Source organism: Mastomys coucha, unplaced genomic scaffold (assembly GCF_008632895.1).
Source record: "Mastomys coucha isolate ucsf_1 unplaced genomic scaffold, UCSF_Mcou_1 pScaffold9, whole genome shotgun sequence".
In the NCBI taxonomy this organism is placed as follows: domain Eukaryota; kingdom Metazoa; phylum Chordata; class Mammalia; order Rodentia; family Muridae; genus Mastomys; species Mastomys coucha.
Window position 1 is genome coordinate 18197609 of NW_022196915.1, and position 26543 is coordinate 18224151.

The following is a 26543-nucleotide window of genomic DNA, read 5'->3' on the forward strand; positions in this document are numbered from 1 at the left end:
ACCACTGGCTGCATACACCATACACACCACTGGCTGCACACACCACCGGCTGCACACACCACTGGCTGACACACCACCGGCTGCACACACCACTGGCTGTAGACTCATGTACACTGTGCTCACTGTCCTTTGTTTTCCTTTGGCTCCTCTAACTGGCCAGCTGCCTCTTGACACAGAGCCCTGGACCCCTTTCCACCTCCTCTCTGCTAAGTCATCACTAATCACAGTTTATTCACTACTACCAATGAGATTTCCTCTAACAACAATGTATTTCTTCACTTACACCTGCCGATACCATCAATGCTGTCCTCCTGGTCACCATGCTCTGTCATGTAGCATGGAGTTGTGAGGTTGCCTACTGTCCATGTCCCCTACTACTATAAGCTCTGTGGGATGAGGGCAGAACCTGGATTTGCTCACTGTGACTCTAAACAACACACATAACAACATCTCAACAAAGATTTTGTTGACTAAGCAAACAAAACTGCCAAACTCAGCCACAGACTTAGAGGGAACTCTTAACTGTGGTAGGCATGCCTTTAAGGAAAGAGTCCTGAGAGAATGCACACACTTGCCTTCTGCTTAGCAACTGAACCTACCTGGGCCTTGCGTGTACTTTGCGGTTCAATCATGATGTTGATAAGGTAGGGTTTACTTGTATCTTGCAGAGCCTGCTTCAGTGAGTGTTGGAGCTCTTCTGGTGTTTGTACAAAATACCCTTTGCCTCCAAATGCAGTCATGACCTGCTCATAATGCGAGTTTGGCAAGAGACACATTGGAGGGACACTGAAAAGCAAGTTGTATGGTAGCAAAATTAAAATCGTTAAGCTTCTAGAAATGAAGAATTTTCCCAAGATTATCTGCAAAAAATTTAAGCTGACCCATAAGGCATAGTTTTGTTTTTTTTTTCCCAGAACAGCTCTATATAACAGCAGTATGTAACACCAATGTCATTGTCCCTGACCTTCCTCTGCTCCACCTCAGGATTTTCAGGCACCATTGATGAGATAGCTAAACTCCAGGCCTTTTATTACTAAAAGAAACTGCAGCTCTATCTGCCAGTGACAACATCCTTAACAGTCAATGCAACAATAACCAACAGTTTACTGACTGGCTGGTGAAGGCAGGTACCACCAGGCCTGGCTTTAGCTTGTTGGTTTGTTTGTGTTTTTTCTTTTTTTTTTTTTCCTCATAGATTTTTTTCTTTAAAGATTTTATCTATGAGTACACTGCAGCTGTCTTCAAACACACCAGAAGAGGGCACCAGATCCTATTACAGATGGTTGTGAGCCACCATGTGGTTGCTGGGAATTGAACTCAGGATCTCTGGAAGAGCAGTCAGTGCTCTTACCTGCTGAGCCATCTCTCCAGCCCCTTCATAGATTTTTTAAAAATATAGTTCTTTTCCCCTTTAGAGCAAAACCAACCAACCAAACCAAACCAAACCAAACCCAACCAATCAGTTGGCCACTAGGCTCTATCCTTAAAGACAATATCATAGGGTTGTTGAACCCTATGATAGCACTTTAAACAGCCATCTGCATTTTAATTGTTGGATGTGATTATACCCTTCACTCTGAAAGTCTTCAACTTTGAAATCATTAACTGTCTCAACTTTTTAAAAGAGGTTCAGCTTGCAAGTCAGGTTGGCTCTTGTGGACACTAACTTTTTAGTGGCTCTGTGAGATTCAGACAGATATGTGTGTTTCTCCAAGTATATACTGAGCCACCTGGCTGCAAGCTGTGGTGTGTGCGGCTGTGTAAGTCATCAGGGTGCTAACTGGCAATGTTACAGAGCGGTCTGGCCCATGGTGCTTGCCCTCTGGTACAGCTAGCTGGTCACCACACAGAACCAACAGAGAGCACGGTGTGGAGATAGCCCCATCAGAGCTGAGGTATCAGTACATGAAACTGCACAACCCCCCCTTTATTTTTGCTTGTTTTAGGACAGGACCTTGCTATGTAGCAGACTGACCTGGAAGTCAGTGCACAGCTCAGGCTGGTAACCTCCTCCTGCATCAGCCCATATTTCCCCCCGTAGTTTCCCCCATATTTTCTATTGAATCTTTGTGTGTATGATGGAGTCTTGGTGTATACTGGATGCGTCAGCTTGAGTGGTCCTCTTGCCTCAGCCTCCAGGAAGAGTAGGTGGACTATAGTGCGTGTCACTACATGTAGTTCCCTGTATTTTCATTGTTCATACAAGAACGTCCAAGAGAACTTTCTGTAGTGACAGAGGCGAGTTACAGTATGCTGGCCACACACTACCTGTTACTATGAGTACTTGAAATTTAACTAAACCAAGAAACTGATCTTTTAAAAACTATTTTATTTATGTATTAATTGATTGAGACAGGGTTTTTCTGTGTGGCCCTGACTGTCCTAAAACTCACTCTGTAGACCAGGCTGGCTAGTCTCAAACTCAGAAATCTCCCTGCCTCTGCCTCTCAAGTACTGGGTTTAAAGGTGTGTGCCAACATACTTGGCAACAAAAGATTTATTTTTATTTTATGTGTGTGAGAGTTACAGGGGCATGATGTCTGGGTACCACATGTGTGCAGTGCCCAAAGAAGCCAGAAGAGGGCGTCAGATCATCTGCCACGGAGCCATCAACTGTCAACAACTTCTCAGCTAAAGATGAGGGAAACTGAATTTCTTCTCTTTTAAAATAAGAACCAGGGTTTTGTGTAATTCAAGCTGGCCTAGACTTGCTGTGGTGGTTTGAATATGGTTGGCCCAGGGAGTGGCACTGTTAGGAAGTGTGTCCTTGTTGGAGTAGATGTGGCCTGGTTGGAGGAAGTGTGTCACTGTAGGGGTGGGCTTTGAGAGCTTCCTCCTAACTGTGTGAGGATGCCAGTGTCTTCCTGGCTAGTCTTCAGATCAAGATGTAGAACTCTCAGCTCCTCTAGTACCATGCCTGCCTGCACGCTGCCATGTTTCCTGATGTGATGACAATGGACTGAGCCTCTGAAACTGTAAGCCAGTTCCAATTAAAAGTTATTCTTTACAAGAGTTGCCTTGGTCACACTGTCTGTTCACAGCAGTGAAACCATAACTAAGATACTCGCTATGCAGCTAAGGATGACCTTGAACTTCTGACCTTCTTGTCTTTAATGATAGGCTTACAGGTGTGCCCAGCATATTCAAGATAGGAAATACTGAGGCTCAAACTCAGGGCACGTGCATAAAAGGCAAACACTCTATCACCTGAACCATATCCTCAGTCTAGAAACTTTTCACTTTATTTATTTTTAACTAAATGTAAGTAGTAACTTGGGATTAGGAGCTACTACACCTGTCAGCACAGTCTATATTATCAACTATAATGAAGGCAAAAGAAAAGGCATAGATGGTGTGTGGTTTGAATGAAAATGACCGCCATAGGCTCCTATGTTTGAATACTTGGTCCCCAGTATGTGGAACTATTTGGGAAGGATTATGAGGTGTGGCCTTATTGAAGGAGGCTTATTACTGGGGGCAGGCTTTGAGGTTTCAAAAAACAATGCAACTCCCAGTGTGCTCTGTGTCCCCTGCTCGTGGATCACAGTGTGAGCTCTCAGGGGCTGCTCCACCATCAGACACTCTAACCCCCTAGCACTGTAAGCCCGATTAAACTTTTTCTCATAAGTTGCCTTGGTTGTGGCATTTTATCAATGCTATGAAGTAAGTAATACAAATGGTTATGTAAAAACAACCATGAAACCATAGATAAATGAAAACACTACTCTTCTCTATCCTCGGCTGTCTCAGAAACTTATTTGTGCACTCACAACCAGTTCTAACAGTCTTAAGGTTGACTCTGCCATCAGATAATGAAGGTTTAGCTTTGTGGGAAAAGAAAGGAAGATCTTTAAATTATATATAACACACCGGCACTTGGAACAGCTCAGCTTGGCTGTCCCCTTGTCTACACCCGGAATCAACTAAAGCCCAAGCAGCTGGGCATGCCTGTGAGAGGTTTCTCTTGACTAGATCATTTCAGGTGGGAAGATCCGCCCTCCATCTGGGTCACCCCTGGGAGGACGTGGGAGAAGGGAGCCTTTGCTTTTTGTCTGCTTGCCCTCCCTCTGGCTGGTGAGTCTATCTGTCCTGCTGCCAAGGCACACCTTCACTGGTGTTAGACCCGGCTTCGTCAGGATTCCAACACAGACTAAAGACCAGCCTCGTGGACTGAACAACTATTGGGTTCTTCTGTTGGGAGATAGTTTATTTTTGGACTAGCCAGACAAACTGCAAACTGTAAACCATGCCAATAAATTCCCTTTTAATATATGCTGATTCTTATACACATTCCTGAGCTCTGTGCCTTGAGAGAGCCTTGACTAATGTAGCATCCACAGCCCTCCCTAGTGTGGTGTTGGGGGTGAACAGCACTACTGTTACCTAAGGGTGACATTACAGAGCTTGCTTGCCGAGTCTTCAGTGGTTCCCTGATTTCAACAATCAACAGCAATGGGTAGCTGTATAGAAAGGAACCATGAGAGACGGCTTCTGCCCTTCAGAGGGCACGAACGAACCAAGTGTATGATATGGAGGCACATTCCCACCCAGCAAACTTTTAAAAGACAAACCAAATCCCTGCTATAAAGTAATTATCCACGGTTCTGAGTCACTCACGTTGCAGCGGCTTCTTGAAGATGTAGCATTTTTTCCCAGCTGTCAGCATCAAGACCTTGGTAAATTCCATTATTGTTTACTACCAAGAGTATGATTGGCAAGTTGTACCTAAAGTGAAAAGAAACTATGAAGATAGCAGTCTTTCTAAAGCAATTTCTTTTCTTAAAACTGAAATTTTTATTTAAAGGTGGATGTTTTCTACAAGAAAATTTCAATATCAAAGAAAAATCAAGCGTTTATTATCCTAATTAAAAAAAAACACTGATAGAAACATCACAGTAGTGGAATGTGTTCAAGACTTGGGGCTGGTAATCTGCTTAGCTATGAATCTTGGGTAAATCACAGAACTTTTCCAGTTGGTTACAAGAAAAAACACCTTCCCCTCTCCTTTGAGGCCTATTTCTAGATGGTTCCTAGGAACGCTCAAGAGTCTCGTTCTATTACTCAATGCCTCAATGACAACCAGCTTGCACTAGACGCTGTGAGAGACACAGACAACTAACACCCACTCTGCATCTCTAATCAAAGACAGCACAGTGTGACGGGTGCAGAGAAAGAACATCAACAATGCCTTAAACAGTATAGCATAGATAGAAACCTCAAAAGCTGAAAAAGAATGTGGGCTTTGTTTTCTAAACACACATACTTTCTGAGGGCTTGGAGTCATTCTATAACTAAGTAAATGAATGTGGTAACTATTTGTTCTCTGTGCTAGAAGGGAGTTATCACCCTCGAGAAAGTTAAATTCTCTCCATATAGCATCTTCTTGGCATATGTCAAGTGGCTGTCAATATAGACCTCGAACAGACCACACTCTACCCTACTACACGGGTTCATGTAGTCCAGGCTGACCGTGAACTTGTTATGCAGCTGAAGATAACCTTGAACTCCAGATCCTTCTGTCTCCTGCTACCTCAGGACTACAGAGTGCGTTGTCAAACCTGGTTTGCTTGATCTTCACAGTCTTATATATCAAAGCTTTGAAAGTCCCAAAATGTGATTCACAGAACCCTACTAAGAGCTCTAAGTAGAATATTTTATTGTAGCTTGAATACAGCTGGGTAGGGGGCTGGCAGAGCCCTCAGCCAACATGGTGCGAGTTTCTCCATGAAAGCTTAGACAGTGCCGTGCAGGACACCTGCTTGTGAAGCAAGCAAACCTTGTAAGACTTCTTAGTTGTACGCATGAGACCCTATGACTTACAGCTCTGCTTTACCTGCAGATGGTCTCCACTTCCATGCCAGAAAATCCAAAGGCACTGTCTCCTTCCACACAGACGACCCGCTGCCCGGGACTTCTGTCTTTGGCCACTAGAGCGGTTGCAATGGCAAATCCCAGGCCAACCCCCATTGTTCCAAAAGAACCAGCATCAAGCCTGTTAGGAATAGAGCTAAAGTCAAACTCTCTACACGTATCATGCAGTGCAGTGTTCACACAGCCTTTCAGTCTTTGTTTATGTGGTATGTGGAAAAAAATTGATAGACATTTTTTTCTTTAATACAAAATCTTTGGAACATAAGAACTACTTTGTCAAGGATAAGCAACATGAAAGAAAACAGCCACCCATGCTTGTTTGGATGACTATAAACATCCTCTCAGAACACTAAATTATTACATCATACCAAGGACTAGGAAACATAAAAACTATAAAAGTATAACATCTCACTTGAGAATATAGTTATGAGCTGGGCAGTAGTGGCACACGCCTAAAGATTAAATTCCAGCACTCGGGAGGCAGAGGCAGGCAGATCTCTGTGTTCAAGGACAGCCAGGGCTACACAGAGAAACCTTGTCTGGAAAAACCAAAAAAAAAAAAAAAAAAAATCCACTTATGTGGGGCTGGAGAGATGGTTCAGTGGTTAGGAGCTAGAGAGATGGCTCAGAGGTTAGGGGCTGGAGAGATGGTTCAGTGGTTAGGAGCTAGAGAGATGGCTCAGAGGTTAGGGGCTGGAGAGATGGATCAGAGGTTAGGGGCTGGAGAGATGGCTCAGAGGTTAGGGGCTGGAGAGATGGTTCAGTGGTTAGGGGCTGGAGAGATGGCCTAGTGGTTAGGGGCTGGAGAGATGGCCTAGTGGTTAGGGGCTGGAGAGAGGGCCCAGTGGTTAGGAGGAGCACTTGCTGCTTTGGCAGAGACCTAAGTTTTAATTCCTAGTTCCCACATGGAGGCTTACAACAACAGCCGGTAACTCCAGTTCCAGGGGATCCAAAAGCCCCTTTCTGACCTCTGAGGGCACCAGGTAGACATGTGGTACACGGACATACCCACAGGCAAATCACACACAAAATAAACGAAATAAATCTGAAGAAAAACTTAAAATCCATTTGCGAAGTACACTCCTATACAGTAGACATGTACAGTTTTCAAACATTTTCTATAATCAGCAGCACAGGGGTTTCAAATTAGACATCTGTCATTCCTTCCTCGAGTCTCACCTGTGCCGAGGAAGGTAGTTCTGAAGCACTGTCCGTCCAATGTCCATGGTGTTTGCTCCCTCGCTTACTATGAAACAGTCTCTGGGCAACTGTTCTTGAACGTGGTAGAACACTGTGTAATAATTCATTGGGAGGGATTTTTTGGAAGCCAATTCCTAAAATAGCAGAGGTGAGTATACAATAAATTATATTGGGACATAATGAAAATAACCGGTGATGATACACTATTACCATAGAAGTTTAATACCACCAATAAGCTACAAGATTACCAAATGGCTGCACGGTAGCTACTCTTTGAACAATCCAGAAGCATGCTAACACCAATGTGCCCTACAGTCCCAGCTGAATCACAATGGAATAAGCTGGGGACTCTCTTGTGTCCTGGTGAGTCCATGCAGCATATCAAACACCTGGAGAAGCCGTACAGTAAAGATGGCTGAGCAACACTGAGTTCAACAAAACAGAACAATCTTACGGTACACTCTTAGAAAAGCACTGTCTTATGTATTTTTCAGAATATTTTTATCTAAAATATGGCCCTAGGTTTAAAACTAAGATGTTAGGATTACAGAAGAAAATCTGAAAACCTGGCTCTTCTCTCACACACTGTAAAGGAGCTATGTTACATCTGCTATTTTAGAAGTCCCTGAATGAGAGACATAGCAAGGTAGATGTCTACAGATAGCCACAGACCTGCCAATAACGGGAGGAGCCACTGTGTTTTATCAGTGCCAGTGCCATCTGCTTCCAGCACTGCAGCCTCGTCTGCACTAACCCCTCTGCTGGAGATTATACATCCAAGATGCACAGAGACTCTGCCCACCCGTACAGCAGACAGAGGGGCAATCCCTGAGGGGATCCTGAGTTACTTACGATAACTGAGAAAACAGAACCGAGACTGGCTCCAGGCAGTAGAAATGGTCACGGTGGAGTTAGGCACATAAATTCTGCTGTGTTTGGTACACTTATGCTATGATGACAGATATATTAGGGGACAAAAACGCCTAACTCAAATTTCAAATTTTCAAATGTATCACTTCATCAGGAAGAAATCCTGGGTCAGGCTGGAGAGGTAGTCCACTGGTCAAGGGTGCCTGCTGCTCTTACTGAAGACCCAGGTTGGATTCCCTGCACACATGTGGTAGTTCACAACTATTCATAACTCCAGTTCCATCTGACCTCCGAGTGTACTAAGCACACATGGTAGACATACATACATGCACACAGATACTCATGCATCCACCCCCCAAAAATAAAATAAGTGACTTAAAAAGAAGAAACCCTAGGTGTAGACTGAACACTTCACGAAGCTGAATCAAGACACATACGAATACACAAAACACTAAAATTTAAAAAGGCAGCATCTCACACGACAGTCAAGGAGGAAATACTGTACGTACAATGACTTTGAACAGAAAACACCAAACACTGCAGAAGTGACTCACTGGAGTGCTAGCTAGTAAGGTTTAGTGGTCATTCCAAAACGCATCTCCAAACCCTTCACAAGCAGGCAAAACCACGACAGCAGACGTAAGAGTCACAAGAGTTTCCAGCAGGGACATCAAAGTTAAATGGCAGCGTGTGTGTGTGTGTGTGTGTGTGTGTGTGTGTGTGTTTATGTATGTGTGTATGTGTGTGTATGCACACACGCGCTTATGTGTGTGTGTGCATGCGTATGTATGTGCATACAGGCTTGTGTGCATGTGTGTATGTGCACACACATGCTTGTGTGTGTGTGTGCATGTGTGTATGTGTGTATGTGCACATGCACTTGTGTGTGTATGTGTATTTATGTGCACACACATGTTTGTGTGTATGTATGTGTGCACATGCGCTTGTGTGTGTACGTGCATGCGTGTGTATGTGCACACATGCTTGTATGTGTGTGTATGTGCACACACCTGCTTGTGTGTGTGCATGTGTGTATGTGTGTATTGCATACACGCATTTGTGTGTGTGTGTGTGCACATGTGTGTGTATGCATGCATGCATGTACATGTAAGGGGAGGCAGGTTATACATTGATCAAGTTTTCCATTTTGAAGAAGGAGCTAACTATCACACTCACATGCCATGAAGGAAAAATATCTTAAGGGCAGATAGCCATCTTCTAACATGGCCTGGATATAACTGATATTCTGTACTAAAATCAAACTGACAACTTTCCAAGGTCAGACTGCTTTTCCTCTACCAGTCCACAGCCCTCTCAAACCGCGACTCTTCAGATGCTCAATCATGCAAGGAGCCCGAGGCCCTTCCAAGGCAAAGTATACACTAAAGTACACACAAAGTACAACAAGTTCACATACACAGGGGCATGCACAGACTTTCTTATTTACATAGTTAAAAACTCACCTTTTGAGGGGGAGGGCATTCTTCAAGATTTGAAACAGGTTTTCTCTGTGTAGCCCTGGCTTTCCTAGAAACTCACTTTGTAGACCAGACTAGCCTCAAACTCTACCTGCCTCTGCCTCCCGCGTGCTGGGATTAAAAGCATGCGCCCTATACCTGGCTTCACTACCATATTTATTAAGTCTTACCCCACTTTCTGGCTTGTGGACCTTGTGAGAACCGTGCCCCAGTTTTCTGATCCCCAGGCTGACAGAGCAGTGCTTCCTACGACTGTCTACATCCTACTAGGAAAGGACTAAGCCGCCCATCAACTTGAGGAATCCTGAGTTTCCGCTGGCCCCACGTTACCTTGGAGACGGCTTCGTTGCTCTTCATTTTGTCCCTCAGAGTCCTCCACCACTTGCTGTCTGCAGGACACTGCCATGGGCTTTTATCAAACTGTTCTAAAAGCTAAAAATATAACAAAACAAACTTTTCTCTCCTTTCTGAAAATAAACTCAAGTCCCATGAACACAGAAATCTTCCTAAAGAAAGCTAGTGACACACTGCTCTGTGTGTCACTTCCCATTGCTCACACACCTGCTTCTCTGCCTGCAGTGAGCGACCCAGGTCAGTGGGTAACATGGTGAACCATGTGACACAGACCAAGGTCTGTGAATCACCCAAGTGATTGCACGCATGACAGGGATGGCATCTGCATCTAAATGCTGTGTACTCCACATGACAACTACACAAAATCAAGTGGTAAAGGTGACCATGTCTGACCTGCCACAATGAAATGTATAAATTACATACAAATAGGAAATCTGCCAAGTCACTGATTATAACTTAAGAGTAAAAATCTCTTTATTACCTGAAAATATACTGTTAGATTTTCCTAGTGTAACAAGCCAATTTTAATTCCTTTAAAAGCTATACTGTAATTTTTTTTTCAGAAAGCTAAATTCTATTTAACTGAATTCTGGTTTGAATGACTTTAAATTTTGATATGCTAAATTAATATTCTACAATGCTAACTTTCACCGATATGGACAATGTAACAACTTGAATTTACCAAGTTCAAAAGTTGCAGTTGGTTTTCTATTATAAACTTAGTTTAAAATTGATGGCTAGACATGCCACCAAGTAAATCAAAAGGAGCATTATCCAGAATTGACTGTTATGGGGCCAATCCACAGAAACTAAAACTTAGAGAAAGGCTCTTACCTGTTTAGAAACAGCATTTATGTCTCCTAGCAAAGTCACAGAAGGCCTTACATTATTCCCCAACTCTTCTGCACAGATATCAATCTAAAAAGAGAGAAAAACCCAAAGAACAAGCCATGCTTGGTCGTTTTTGTTTTAAAGAAACATTCAAAATAAAATCTTTTTTATTTTATGTGTATGTGTGTTTTGTCTGCATGTATGTCACATGTATGCCTGGCATCCAAAGAGGACAGAAGAAGGCATCAAATACTCTAGGACTGGAGTTACATAATGTCATTGTGAGCTGCCATGTGAGTGCTGGGAATTGAACCTGGGTCCTCTGGAAAAGCAGTCAGCTCTCCAGCCCACTGTGTTTGCTCTTAAAAACCTTTAGGAAGGGCTGTTGAGATGCCCCAGTGGACAGAAGCACTCCCCACCAAGCCTGATGACCACTTCCATCAGTTGTCCTTTGGCCTCAGCACATGTGCCATGACATGCAAGTACACATACATACATACATGTACACATTCACATGTATACACACTAAATAAATGCAGTTAATAAAAACAATAAGCAATGGTATTACAAAAAACTTTTAAGAAGGGCTAGAGAGACTGCCTAGAAGTTAAGAGCCCCGGCTGCTCTTGTATTCCTATAGAAGGTTTGATCCTCAGCACCCACACGGAGGCTCACTGTCATCAGTCACTCTAGTTCCAGGGCATCTGATGCCATCATGTGGCCTCAGGGCCCAGGAACACCCAGAGCCACGGGAGAGGTTACAGTTCTTTTCAGGGATTCAGTTTAATGGCAGTTGAAAGCAAAGTCATTTAGAGATTTCAAAAGGTTGACAGTTTGGCATCTAAAAGACATTCACCCCTAACAAGGCTGAGGGTGTCTCTCCAACCTACCATCCTACTCAAAGCCTCTTTCCCTATCTTTAAATACAAAGGAACTGTGAAGAGGCAAATTATCCTTTTCAAACTATTCAAAACTTGACTTTGAAAGCTTTTCTGGTTAGAATTAGCACATGATACCTTGTAGGCTTGAAAGGGCAGCTTAACTCTGGTACCTGTAATTATGTTAGATAATTTGTAAAAATCTATTTTTGTTGGAAGAGAAAGGTTTTTTACAAAAGCCAAGAAGAAAGCAGAGCTTACAGTGGCTGAGAGGGAGAACAAAGAGCTGATCTGAAGGCCCCACTCCGAGTACCTGAATAAACTTCACATCTGCCTGATATCTTGGAGGCAGTCCAAAATGTAATATCCAGTTTAGTCTCGCACCAAATAACACAATCACATCAGCAGACTGCAAAGCCCTATTGAAAAAGAACGTGGTGTAACAAGAGCACACGGACACTTTTTACTTGAGTTGGTCTAAACTTCTTAAAATATTTTCAAAGTCTAAATAATTTGGAGCTTCTAGAGTAAATCTGATCTTTCAGATTAAAGTAAGGTTTTGGAAAGCTGGGAAGATAGCTCAACAGGCAAAATGCTTGCTATGCAAGCACGAGAGCCTGAGTTTGGATCCCCAGCATGAACGTAGGGTCTGACTGCTGTGGTGCACATCTGTGCTGAGCACAGGGGCTTGGGAGGGGGCAGAACAGGTGGACATGGGTGGATCCTGGAAGCCGGGTGCCTAGTCAAACAGGCAAACTGAAGGTCCAGTAAGAGAGACCCTGCCTCAATACTAAGGAAAACATGAAGGAGAAAGAAAGCTAAGATCAACCCTGACATCCACACATGCATGTATGCGCTTCACCCCCAACATATACCCCATCTCGCCTACGCATACACACAAGACATGATGTGTTGTTAGTTTGTTTTGTTTTGAAGATTGGGTATTGCTTTTTTAACTAAAGCTGGCCTCAAACATGTGATCCTCTTCCCTAGCCTCCTGAATGCTGGGTTACAGGTATGAATCACTACGCCTGGTTATGTTTTCTAGGAGCACCTATTTATAATCATTATTCATATTCCAGAATTTCCCCCCCCCCCCATGGTCTCATGTAGCCCAGATTGGCCTCAAATTCTTTATGTAGGAGTATGACTTTGAACTTTTGGCTTTCTTATACCTACATCTTCAGTGATAGGATTAAAGACACATGCCTCCATGCCCAATTCATGAGTGCAGGACTTCACGCCTTCTAGGTAAGCACCCTCCCAACAGAGAGACGTCCTCAACCTGGAATTGCTTTCTAAAATACACTACGTGTTACCTACTGCCCAAATAACGGAGACCAGCCTTTGTTTTCACAAATTTTCAGTAACTTGATCATCTAAATTCTGGTTCGCAGCTTTGTGAAAATTCCAAGGAGGCTACAGATGGTGCTGTATGTACAGAAGCACACCACTAGGTAGGTGTCAGACGGCAGGAATTGTGCTAGTATGATTCCAAGTGAAGAATTTTTACAAGTATAGAAAAAAAAAAACCTGGAAATTGAGTAAGAGTCCAAACAACTTCCTCTCCTGAGTGAAGCCCATCAGCGCACACCCATCCAAGGCTCCAGGTACTGTGCCCCGAGTGAAGCCAAATGGCATGCACTCATTCCAGACTCTGCCATAACCTGTTCCCCCATCCTGTCCACTAGCCCCCCGCTTTCTTTCCTCTCATATTCCTTTCCCCCTCCTCCTTCCACTGAAGCAGAGCAGCATGCAGTCACGCCAAGCCCTCCAAAGATCTTCTTTCCCAACTCCATTCCTTCTTTGTCCTTCCCTAGGGTTTCACTCTGCTGGCCACTAATCCTTCTGACCCAGCCTTAAGGAATACAAACATGTGCCACCACACCTAGCTAAGACAGCTCTTGAAAGTAGCCAGAGATAATGAGAGACTATGTTCAGGAGAACCATAATACAGAGAACTGAGGGGTTTCCTCTAAAGCCATAAGGGCCAGGAGAAAAATCAATAGTAACTTTAAAAAATGGAAATGTTCAAAACACATATGTTTAAAATTACATGAGCTTTTTAGAACTCCTCTCTCAATTCATCAAGATCACACACACACAAAAATTAATCCAGTCTAAAAATCTGGCAAGCCATTGTACTTAAAACCTGGAACGCCACGCACCTGGATCTGGCCGCACCTACACAGTTGGGGTGATTGTCAGGGACAACACCTTTCCCCATAGGAGTAGGCAAAAATGGCAAATTACACTGCTCCACCAGCTTCCTGATACTGTCCTCGGCATGGGAGTAGGCAGCACCTTTGAGAAACACAAATCACAGGATGACACAGCTACACTCAGCACTGGGAACCTCGAACGTGTCACAGGAATTTGCTTTTAGACCCCAAGTCCTCCTCCTGCATAAAACACCATCCTGAAAGCAAAGTGAGTGGTGGAAGTTATTCAGAAGAACTACCTCTAAACAAACAAACAAACAAACAAACAACTGGTTCTGTACCTCCAGCCACAGTCAACTTTCCTGCTTCATGCTCTGGGCCTACTAAACTACTACCCACAATTCCCCAAAGATAGATGGGTAGGGAAGACCTCTGCCCTGAAAGATAAAAACTGTGGAAACGTTGCTCTACATTACCAGTAAACTCTCCTGCAGTCTGCTGTGCGGGATGTATGTATGTATGTATACATGCATGCATGTATGTCTGTATGCATGTACAATGTTGTGGCTGTAACAGGGCTAGCCAGAGCAGGCACATACCTATTTTTACAACTATATGCTGCAGAATAAAACATGCCCCCAGTGACCCTGAAAATAACTAACTGTTTTGACATATAGAATAATTGTTTCTGAAGGTATCATGACCACTATTGGTTTTAGCTACTTAGGTTTTTTGTTTGTTTGTTTTTGTTTTGTTTTTGTTTTTGTTTTGAGACAGGGTTTCTCTGTATAGTCCTGGCTGTCCTGGAACTCACTCTGTAGGCCAGCCTGGCCTCGAACTCAGAGATCCGCCTGCCTCTGCCTCCCAAGTGCTGGGATTAAAGGCGTGCACCACCACTCCCCGGCTGCTACTTAGTTTTATATTCTTTAGAGCTAGTAGCATACTACCCATATCTATGGAATCCTAGTAGGTAATGTAGTGTACGTTTAGATTCACTATCACATTCTCCACTAAAAGGCCATCCTTAAATTCTTTATTATATACATGTGATAAAAATAGTCTTTACTTCAGCCAGTGTTTTCTTTTCTTTCTTTTGTTTTTTTTTTTTTTTTTTTTTTTTTTTTTTTTTTTTTTTTTTTTTTTTTTTTTTTTTTTTGCTTGTTTATTTTGTTTGTTTTTGAGACAGGGCTTCTCTATGCAGCCCTGGCTGTCCTAGAGCTCACTGTAGACCAGGCTGGTACCTTGAACAGAGATTTGCATGTGTCTGCCTCCTGAGTGCTGGTAATGGTGTGCGCCACCACTGCCCAACTCCAGAAAATGTTCTTATTCTCTTTCTTGTTTTGTTGTCTTTCTTTACTCAACCCTTTCTTCCTTTGCAGTCTTTGTTCCCCTTGTCTATTGGAAAACTACTAATTTTTCATTGTACAGCTGTGGCGTCATATCCTCTGGACCCTCTTCCACATCACGTAGGCAGAAGAACCTCCCTTTGAACTCTGCCTCACCTTCCCTGTGCATAGTGTACTATAACAGAGCTATGATGATGACGAGGAGGCGGCTGGGTCGGTAAGGTGCCTGTGGTGCCTGCATAGGGCTGAGTTTAAATCTAGGCACGGTAGCATGCCTCTGTAACCCTAGCACTGAGGGAAGTAGACAGGTGAATCTCAGGAGCTCACTGGCCACACAGTCTAGCCTAATAGGTGAGTTCTGGGTTCAGTAAGAGACTCTGGGTAAAAAATAGAAGGAGGAAAACACCTGATGTCAGCTTTTGGTATCCACATATGCACACACATGAAAATTTACACACACATATACCATACAACAAAGAACTTAAAAATGCACTACATTAATCCTAGCACTCATGAGCAGAGGCAGATAGATCTCTGTGAGTTCAAAACCAGCCCCGCTGGGCCGTGGTGGCGCACGCCTTTAATCCCAGCGCTTGGGAGGCAGAGGCAGGCGGATTTCTGAGTTCGAGGACAGCCTGGTCTACAGAGCGAGTTCCAGGACAGCCAGAGCTATACAGAGAAACCCTGTCTCAAAAAACCAAAAAAAAAAAAAAAAAAAAAAAAAAAAAAAAAAAAAAAAAAAAAAAAAACCAAAAACCAAAACCAGCCTGACCTACAGTGAGTTCCCAGACAAAGGACTGTCTCAAACAAAACAAAACAAAACAACAAAACAGTAATAATAAAAACATTAAGATTTACTAGTCCAGCATGGTGGTGCACACCTTTAATCCCAATCCTCAAGAGGCAGAGGCAGGTGGATCTCTGTGATTTTGATGCCAGTGTGGTCTATGCAGTAAGTTCTAGGCCAGTGAAGACTACATTGAGAGACTGCCTCAAACAAAGCAAAGCAAACAGAACACTGGCATACTATACTTATTTATTATCAAGTGTGTTTTCCTTAGGATGGAAATTATTATTTCACTGTATTCTTCATGAATACTATGATTGCTGCCACATTGTAAGCACCCATCAGTAAATGCTCAGGCTATGTAGGAGATCCTGCATCAAAAAGAACACAAAATAAGAGAAAAAATAATAATAAATTAACAGGCATTTAAATTGTTTTGTATGACACCTGAGGGGTAAGCAATCTGAACATAGGACCAAAGCCTTCCGGATATCCATATCTTTTAATTTAGTTAAGTCTCCTCTGGGACACCACCATAAATCCTAACTATGGAAAAATGTTCATATAAGAATGTTTATAAAAAAAAAAAAAGAATGTTTATCTCTGGGCGCTGGTGGCGCACGCCTTTAATCCCAGCACTTGGGAGGCAGAGGCAGGTGGATTTCTGAGTTCGAGGCCAGCCTGGTCTACAGAGTGAGTTCCAGGACAGCCAAGGCTACACAGAGAAACCCTGTCTCAAAAAAAAAAAAATGTTAAAATCAAAACAACCCTGAGATTCTACCTCATACCAATAAGAATGGCTAAGATCAAAAACTCAGGTGACAGCAGATGCTGGCCAGGTTGTGGAGAAAGAGGAACACTCTTGGTACAACCACTCTGGAAATCAGTTTGGCGGTTCCTCAGAAAATTGGACATAATACTACCTAAGGACCCAGCTATACCACTCCTGGGCATATACCCAGAAGATGCTCCAACATTCAATAAGGACACATGCTCCACTATGTTTATAGCAGCCTTATTTATAATAGCCAGAAACTGGAAAGAACCCAGATGTACCTCATCAGAGGAAAGGATACAGAAAATGTGGTACATTTATACAATAGAGTACTACTCATCTATTTAAAACAATGAATTCATGAAGTTCTTAGGCAAATGGATGGAACTAGAAAATATCATCCTGAGTGAGGTTACCCAATCACAAAAGAACACACATGGTATACACTCACTGATAAGCCCAGAAGTTCCAAATACCCAAGATACAATTCACAGACCACATGAAGCTCAAGAAGAAGGAAGACCATAGTGTGGATATGTTGGTCCTTCTTAGAAAGGGGATCAAAATACCCATGGAAAGAGTTGCAGAGACAAACTATGGAGCAGAGACTAAAGGAAGGACAATCCAGAGACTGCTCCACCTGGGAATCCTTCCCATATACAATCACCAAACCCAGACACTATTAAATGTCAACAAGTGCTTGCTGGCAGGAGTCTGATATAGCTGTCTCCTGAGAGGCTCTGCCAGTGTCTGACAAATACAGAAGTGGATGCTTATGGCCATCCATTGGACTGAGCACATGGTCCCCAATGAAGGAGCTAGAGAAAGGACCCAAGGAGCTGAAGGAGTTTGCAGCCCCATAGGAGGAACAACAATATGAACCAACCAGTACCCCCAGAGCTCCCAGGGACTAAACCACCAAACAAAGAGTACACATGGAGGGACCCATGGCTCCAGCTGCATATGTAGCAGAGGATGACTTTGTGGAACATCAGTGGGAGGAGAGGCCCTTGGTCCTGTGAAGGCTCAATGTCCCAGTATAGGGGAATGCCAGGGCAGGGAAGTTGGAGTGGGTGGGTTAGTGAGCAGGGGTAGGAGAGATGGGATAAGGGATTTTAGGAGGGGAAATGAGGAAAGGGGATACAATTTGAAATGTAAGTAAAGAAAATCTCTATAAAGAAAAAAAGAAAAAGAAAGGGAGAAAGAAAGGAAGAAAGAAAGAAAGAAGGAAAGTTTATCACAGCTGTCAAATGTTTGACAGCAAGTGTCAATGTATACGATTCAATGTTAAAATTGTATTTAGGAATTTTTTTTTCCCGAGACAGGGTTTCTCTGTGTAGCCCTGGTTGTCCTGGAACTCACTCTGTAGACCAGGCTGGTCTCGAACCCAGAAATCCACCTGCCTCTGCCTCCCAAGTGCTGGGATTAAAGGCGTGTGCCACAACCGCCCGGCTAGGAAATAGTTTTAAGAAAAATATTTCTTCCAGGAGTCATGGTAGTGATATTGATGCAGGCCTTTAATCCCAGCACTCTGGAAGCAGAGGCAGGTGGCTCTCTGAGTTCAAGGCCAGCCTGGTCTACAGGGAGTTCTAGGATAGCCAGGACAGAGAAACCGTGTCTCAAAAGAAAAACAAACAAACAAACAAAACCAACAACTATAAAAAGCTTATAAAACATAAAGCTGCCTATGTAGCATGATCAGAGTATATAAAATAGACATTAAAAATAAAGTTCTAAAGGCTAAGACTGGCTCCCCAGGTGGAGAGGTCTAGTCTTTCTAAAACTTTTGTATATTTTCCAAAATCTTTTGTAAAGCAGAAATGCATTTACTTCTAAGTCAAGAAGTGAAACTTTTTCTTGTAAAAGTGAGGTCTCTGGGCCTCCACATAGTAGGTTCTATGATCTGAAATCGGATGAAAAGAACACTTATCCCAAGCAGAGAGCATGTAACAGAGAACAATGAAGACAGCTGACAGAGGCAGCCTGGGAGTTAGCAGCTACCTTTCCCGACGATGAGCAGGGGCTGCTTGGCATTCCTAAGAACAGAGGCTGCCGCATGCACAGCAGAGGTTTCGGCCATGCTAACTGGAGGTGGCATGCAGCATTCCTTGTACCTGAAAGAAAAACGATGTTATAATAATTAAAAGAGGCTAAGGGGCTGGGAGACAGCTTGGAAAGCAAGATACCAAGCCTGATGGTCTAAGGACCTGAGATGAACCACTGGATTGGTGAGTGGAGAGAGTAGATTCCAGCAAATTGTCCTCTGGCCACTAGACATACATAAGCATATGCCCATGTGCACGTGCTCGAGTGTGCACGTGCACATACACACACACACACATACACACACTCACACACTCACACACACACACACATATACACATACACACACTCACACACACACACATACACACACACATACACACACACACATACACACACACACACACACACACACACACACACACACACACATAAATGATTTAGGTGGAGTGGTGGCTCACACCTCTAATCCCACCACTCAAGAGGCAGAAGCAGGTAGGTCTTAGTGAGTTTGAGGCCAGCCTGGTCTACATAGTGAGTTCTAAGACAGCCAGAGCTCTTAAAAAAAAAATTATTTCAGGGGCTGAAGAGTTGGCTCAGTGGTTAAAGATCTGGCTGCTATTCCAGAGTTCAATTCCCGGCAGCCACAAAGTGGCTCCTAATCATCCAAATGGGGTCTGACACCCTCTCAGGATTGCAGTTGTACATGCAGATAGAGTACTTATATACATAAAATAAATAAGTACATCTTTAAAAACAAAGAGGCTAATTTTAGAGTTTCTTACTGTGAAAACTTCAAATTTTACATAAAAAGGTAGAAAACAGGATAATCCATTCTATATCCTTGGCTAGGCATGGTGACACACACCTTTAATTCCAGCACTCAGGAGGCACAGAAAGGCAAATTGCTGTGAGTTTGAGGCCAACCTGGCCTATATAGATAGTCTGGGATACACAGACCCTACCTTAAAAGAAATTGTATACACTCAGTAAAAATATTCAATGAGAATATCATTTTACCACATTTGTATCTCTTGCACACATTCATTTGCACACACAGAGCTCCCTCCCCCTCCTATCTTGAGATTCACTGCAGGAATCAGACCTTTTATTCTTTTCTTAAAATAAGATTTATTGGGGCTGATGAGATGGCTCAGCGGTTAAGAGCACTGACTGCTTTTCTGAAGGTCCTGAGTTCAAATCCCAGCAACCACATAGTGGCTCACAACCATCTGTACAGCTACAGTGTACTCATATACATAAAATAAAGAAATAAATCTTTAAAAAAAAGATTTATTTATTATATATAAGTACACTGTAGCTGTCTTCAGACACACCAGAAGAGGGCGTCAGATCTCATTACAGATGGTTGTGAGCCACCATGTGGTTGCTGGGATTTGAACTCAGGACCTTTGGAAGAGTAGTCAGTGCTCTTAACCACTGAGCCATCTCTCCAGCCCCTCAGACCTTTTATTCTTAAAAGCTTGCAAATGCAGCTTATCTAAAGATAAGGACCCACTTTTATACAACTATAAAGTCCTTTGACATATTAAGAGTTGTTCCTTAATATCAGGTGATAGCCAGTCAAATGAACAACTGACAGAAAGGCTGGGTCAAGGGCCCCCCAGCAGGAGGAGTAGAACAGAAATCAGTGGTAGTCAACATAGAAATAAGCTGATACGTAATGCTAGGTGTTATCTATCCTCAGTTGACTTTCAAAACAACAAGGTGAAGGGTTACTATTATCTCCTTCGCACTGGGTTCCAAATGGCGTATGGCAGAGATGCACTGTATCAGTGTTCTGTCGCCAAGGTCCTTCATGTTACCTCACCATTCTGGATTCCACTCACAAGTAAAATAAAATCACACTAGTAAGATAAAGCTAGTAAGCCATCACAACAGGCCTTACTAAAGAACCATTAAAGCTGCCAGAGTTAGAAATCTCCTCATGGCGACCACTCGCTCTCACACAGATTTCTAACTCAGGAGAGGTTCACTGTCCTTTATTCCTCAGTACTGCTGTGATTGTCATATCCTGATAAATACTCAATAGATGTTCTTGTGTTGCATTCTCAAAGACAGAAATTTCCCCAGTATACCAAATATATAGAGAACCATTTCCATAATAGCAAGGCCCTCAAAAGTTGCATTTGAGAAATAACTCTAAAACAATGGAACATGCTGGGTGTGGTGGCACATGCCTTTAATCCCAGCACTTGGGAGGCAAAGGCACAAGGATCTCTATGAGTTTGAGGCCAGCCTGGTCTACACAGAGAGGTCCAGGACAGACTCCTCCCTCTCTCTCCCCCGACACCTCTCTCTCTCTGTCTCTCTGTCTCTCTGTCTCTCTGTCTCTCTCTGTCTCTCTCTGTCTCTCTGTCTCTCTCTGTCTCTCTGTCTCTCTCTGTCTCTCTCTCTCTCTGTCTCTCTCTGTCTCTCTCTCTCTCTCTCTCACACACACACACACACACATAAATAAAATAAAACAAACTTTTTTTTTAAAAAAAGAATTATTTCTACACTTCTAGATCTTTCTAAAAATGTTATAAAAGAAAAAAGTGTATTTTATTCCTAAGACTAAAAAAATATCACTTAGAGGATTGACAGACTGCAGTAGCATCTTTATCAAGATGAATGATATCAAATGTGAGTATTTTAGACTTCTTTACACTCAGAGTTTACTTAAGAGATACATGCAGAGGACAAACCCTAGAGACACACCTCAGGACATCTTTTTAGGATGAGCGAGACAGACACCTTTTCTGCTGAGCTTTCCAATCATTGTCTACCTCACCGCTTGGCTAACACAAAGATGCCTGTCGGTAATCCAGACAGCAATGCAGATATATATCTGAAGTTACTAGATGAAGAACTCCAGCTGAGGAATTCACAAAGCTCCAAGAATTAGATTTAACAATTAAATCCACAAAGTTACTAGGTAACACTTTTTTTTTTTTTTTGGTTGTTCAAGACAGGGTTTCTCTGTGTAGCCCTGGCTGTCCTGGAACTCACTCTGTAGACCAGGCTGGCCTCGAACTCAGAAATCCACCTGCCTCTGCTTCCCAAATGCTGGGATTAAAGGCGTGTGCCACCACTGCCTGGCTAGGTAACACTATTTTAATAAAGATAACTAAGCCTTTTGGCTAGGATTTAGTTTCATTACAAAATCATCAAAAAACATTGGGACACTTGGAAATTAGCTGATGAGCTGCTAGATAATTCTTTTTAAAGAGTAAGTATGATAACACAAAATTTAGGAGGAATTGTGACTAATTCTTACTTTATAGAAGTCACGTTCGCCTGCAAGGTCACAAAATCTGCAGGAATGTCAATGTAACAAGCTCCCGGGCGACCATAGATACTGCTCCTCACTGCCTGTGTTTGTCACAAACAAAAGATTTTTAATTATCATATTCATAATGTCTCTATTATCATATTCTTGAAATTAATTTAAAAGTATAAATGAACACTAATTTTTTTTAAGGTATTCTTAGTTGGAGAAAAAGTTATAATTAAAATAGAAATGTCCTTTATTATCTATATTTTGAAAAATATTTTCATCTTAAAGAAGATAAAGAATGCCTGTAGTGCTCTGGAATGCATACTCTGTTACACTTGAAGCGTACCCTGAGGCCCTGCTTGCTGTTTGTGCTGGAGCACGGACTTTCTCCCGCTTCTTAACCTTAATCACTTGGCAGAAATTTCAGAAACCATGACAATATGTGTCAAATCAACCTTGTAATTCATGGTTTTGAAATAACTCAAACTTAATTTCAAACTTTTTTAAAAGTCCTTGATAGCTAACATTAATTCACAACATGCTTTAAAAAAAAGTTTGCTTTTTTTTTTTTCAAGAAAGATGATCTCACATGCAGTTGTTCCAAAATTTTTGCAAATGCTGAAGAGAGCACTACCCAGGAGCTTATTATACATTTATTTTTACTTTGCTTTAACTAAAAAGATAATTTAAAAAACTAACATACAGGAGACTGTTTTTTCTAGAATAACTTACTTTACCTCTGTTTCAATAATTAAATGCAATGGCAGTGAACATTAGAATGCAAGTAGCTCTTTAACAATGTTATTCTTCACAGTCTGGGTGTACTCTTATCTTTCCATTAAGAACAACTGGAGTGCTGGAGGCGCAGCTCTGTAGAGGAGCATGCGCTCAGCACGTGTGACTCCCTGCATCCGATGCCCGGAAGAGCTTTTCAATAACTGTACCTTTTCAATAACAAGCGGAATGTGTTCTATGCTGCTTGGCCGGACAGAGAACTTGGTATACAATCTGCAAGCTTCAACCTGCACAGAAAATGAAAATTATTTAAAGTCATCCCGCAATATTATTGTTCTCATACAGAAAGACAAAATGTTTAAGTCATTGCTTCTTATTACATTTAGAGGCAAGAGAGAAAAGAAATGTGTTTTTTGTTGTAATCTGAAAAAAACAAACAGATCGCAATCAAATTTCTTCCTCAGGATAATTCTGGAAACAATTCAAAACAACACACTATATTCAACTCTCAGGTTGTCAAAAATGAAGATAGCACACACCATGTATCATGTATCATGTACCATGTACCACAACACAGGAGCACAGGCACTGTCTCTAAGTGCTGAGGGAACAGACTGAAGGCATGCTCACCAGGCCTACTACAAAGGATCAGCCCATCCTTGGGCTCCGCAAGCGCTCTGCTGAGATGTGAGCATATAGAATGGCACATCTCTGCTGCTTTCCTCCTCCTGCATTTGTTGCTATGCTGTTGGGAACACTGGAGTTGGGGACTCTCTACCTCTGCATTGTCTAATGTACTCTGAGGCATGTGGAGAAATTTTCTCTTCCTACTTCCAGTATGCAATCTATGGAAAGGGTGGCAGCCTCAGTGGCCGGGGCTTGACAGAACCAAGGTCAGCCTTCAGGTTTCAGATGCTTACGTTCATGTCCTTCAGTTTTCAGAACTTCCAATAAGAAAGAGTTATTTGAATTTTAAATCAATCTGTTTTAATTTTTAATGAAATCTAATAAACTATTAGGAGTTTTAGGAAACTACACTTTAACAGTTGACATTAATGTTCTACTCCCTGCTTCCTATCTACGTAATTTTTGTAGTAACTTCACACTTTCTTTAAAATAATTTTTTATACTCACTCCTTTCCTCTCTGTGTGGTGATTTGAATGAAAATGGCCCCCATGGGCCCATAGGGAGGGCACTATAATGAGACATGGCCTTGTTGGAGTAGCTGTGGGGGAGGTGCATCACTGGGGGGCAGCTTGAAAGTTTCAAATGCTCAAGCCAGGCCCAGTCTCTCTCTCTCTCTCTTCCTGCTGCCTGAGGATCAGACTAAAGCTCTCAGCTCCTTCTCCAGCTCCATGTCTGCCTACATGCCACCATGCTTCATGCCATGATGGTAATGGACTGAATCTCTGAAACTATAAGCCAGCAACAATTAAAGTTTTCCTTCGTAAGAGTTGTCGTAGTCACTGTCTCCTCACAGCAATGATACCCTGTAACTAGACACTGTGTAAGTGGAGTGAGGAGGTGACAGGACATGAGGGAGTTGAGAAGGGTTCTGAGTGCTGAACTCAAGTCGCCAGGCTTGATGGCACGTACCCATACTTCTTGTGCTGACCTCCCCGCCCTAAATTTTCTTTCTCTTTTTGTTTTTGTTTTGAGACAGGGTCTTCCTATCCTAAGATGGTATCAAATGCATGCTCTTCCTGCCTTGGCCTCCTAACAGTTGGAAATATTGCTGTGTGCTATCATACCCAAGTCTATTTCCAAATTTCCTTTCAATTACTTATCAATTCTACCTTGGGTATGGCGGTGTGAAAGCGCCTGCCAAGCATGTGTAGCTCCAATGCACTCATGTTAAGCATCAATCAATCATTCCCTCTTTCCACTTTGGATTCTGTAACTATTTTTTAGATTCATTTAATTCACTGTGTGTGAGTGTTTTGTTTAAATGTCAGTATGTATATCGTGTATGTGTCTAGTGCCTGTGGAGATCAGAAGGTCAGATCCCCTGGAACTGGAGTTACAGATGGTTGTGAGCCAATGTGTAGGAGCCAAGCCCAGGCCCTCCACAAGTCAGGTGCTCTTAACTGCTGAGCCATCTCTTTAGTCCTCTGCAATTTATTTTTGAAGCTGCAACATTTTGTTGACAAATTTATTGTTTTCAACTTTTGAAATACTTTCTTTTCTCCTAAAATAAGAATAAATGAGTACCAAATCTGATATTTTTGAAAAGAATTTTTCTTTTAACTATTTTTGTAAAATCTGAGGAATGTACCTCAAAGCCATTTATATTCTTATACCTTTCTTACTATATCAAGGAAGTAATTTCAGTACAAATCAGGTCAATTTTGGAGGAGCTAGAGAGGGGCTCAGCAGGGGCTCAATAGCACTTGCTGCCCTTCCAGAGGACCTGAGTTTGGTTTTTAGCACCTACATTAGGTAGCTCCCTGCTGGGGACAACATACAATGACATCACTTCTTAAATATGTTCTTAGAATTTTTCTCTTTTGCTTATATTATCCATCTGTGCTGGGGACCCGCCATCTGAAATAAGGGACTGCCTGCAGTAGGCTGGGATGGAGACATCTCAGTAGCCCGTGGCAGCAAATTGAAAAAACAGTTGTTCCCATTTCTCCTAACCTTAGCCCTGGACAATGGCTGTATAGATTTCATTGGTGTGTGACTGTTTTTCAGTTGGCCTTGGTGTACATTATTGTTCTATTATATCTGACTTTCTTACTTCTTTCTCCTTCTGCTCTGATGAATTCTGTGAAACTAGATGTTCCCCAATGTAGTGATTCTTAAACAATTAAAAAATTGAGGCATGAGACACAGCAGAGCACAGTCCTAATGGCCCAGGTGCATGCTGTCTGTTCTCATCTTGAAAACAATGTAATAACTGTACAATGGTTGTTCCAGATTAATGCTTGACTTGCAAAGAAAGTTTGAAGAAATTATTAGAAAATGAAATAGAGCCAACATTGGGACCCCAAGAAAGGAAAAAACTATTAAAGTTATAAAATAAGTTGCACAACATTTGAGAGTTGTTCCTGGATAAGCAAGTATAGAATATGTAAAATCTTACATTAGTAAAACTAAGTCAAAGCACTGAGACTCTTAGCAGAGTCATTGTGTGCAATGTGCAGAAGCAGAAAGCTAGTGGAACTATTGAGTTAAGGGTTAACTTGATTCTCTCTGGCCACTGCCTGGCAGCTTTGCCCATGTCATTTATCATTAGAGCTTCACAAGGAAATGCAAGTAGCTTGACTCAGAGCCCTTAAGTATAATAAGTTAAAATTTAAATAATGGTAAGTTTGCAATTATTATTATTTTGGCTATAGGCTTGGGAATAGGGAAGCTTGAAACTTTGGGGAACAATTGTAATTCTTGATTCCTTGTGGGATGTGGTTATTCTTTTGAATTTGATTTGGCAATGGTTATACAATGTCTTTTTTTTTTTTTCACCTGCTTTGGAGTATCAATAAAAGACTGGGGCAAGAGAAAGGCAAGAGAGCAAGTAGAGAGTGAGTGAAGAGTATGTGAGGTGAATGTGAGAGCAAATGAAGAAAGTGAGAAGAGCATGTGAAGAGCAAGTGAGGAGAGAATGTGAAGAGTGAGTGAGGAGAGAATGTGAAGAGCAAGTGAGAAGAGCATGTGAAGAGCGAGTGAAGAGAGAATGTGAAGAGTGAGTGAGGAGAGAATGTGAAGAGCGAGTGAGGAGAGAATGTGAAGAGCGAGTGAGGAGAGAATGTGAAGAATGTGAAGAGCGAGTGAGGAGAGAATGTGAAGAGCGAGTGAGAAGAGAATGTGAAGAGCGAGTGAGGAGAGAATGTGAAGAGCGAGTGAGGAGAGAATGTGAAGAGTGAGTGAGGAGAGAATGTGAAGAGCGAGTGAGGAGAGAATGTGAAGAATGTGAAGAGCGAGTGAGGAGA

At 42.3% G+C, this 26543-nt stretch overlaps 1 protein-coding gene across 1 annotated transcript in view; it reads right to left on the reverse strand.

Annotated features, from left to right (window-relative positions):
- The window catches only part of Hacl1 (2-hydroxyacyl-CoA lyase 1), a 41423-nt gene that overhangs the window by 1760 nt on the left and 13120 nt on the right, over positions 1-26543 (reverse strand). Inside the window, exons 6-16 of the mRNA XM_031361383.1 lie at positions 22820-22897; positions 21876-21970; positions 18554-18666; positions 13651-13786; positions 11796-11901; positions 10608-10691; positions 9750-9851; positions 7051-7205; positions 5834-5992; positions 4618-4725; positions 600-786 (exon numbers count right to left, since the gene is read on the reverse strand). Coding sequence (XP_031217243.1) covers positions 600-786; positions 4618-4725; positions 5834-5992; positions 7051-7205; positions 9750-9851; positions 10608-10691; positions 11796-11901; positions 13651-13786; positions 18554-18666; positions 21876-21970; positions 22820-22897 — 1323 coding nt within the window. The remainder of the gene's footprint in view (positions 1-599; positions 787-4617; positions 4726-5833; positions 5993-7050; positions 7206-9749; positions 9852-10607; positions 10692-11795; positions 11902-13650; positions 13787-18553; positions 18667-21875; positions 21971-22819; positions 22898-26543) is intronic.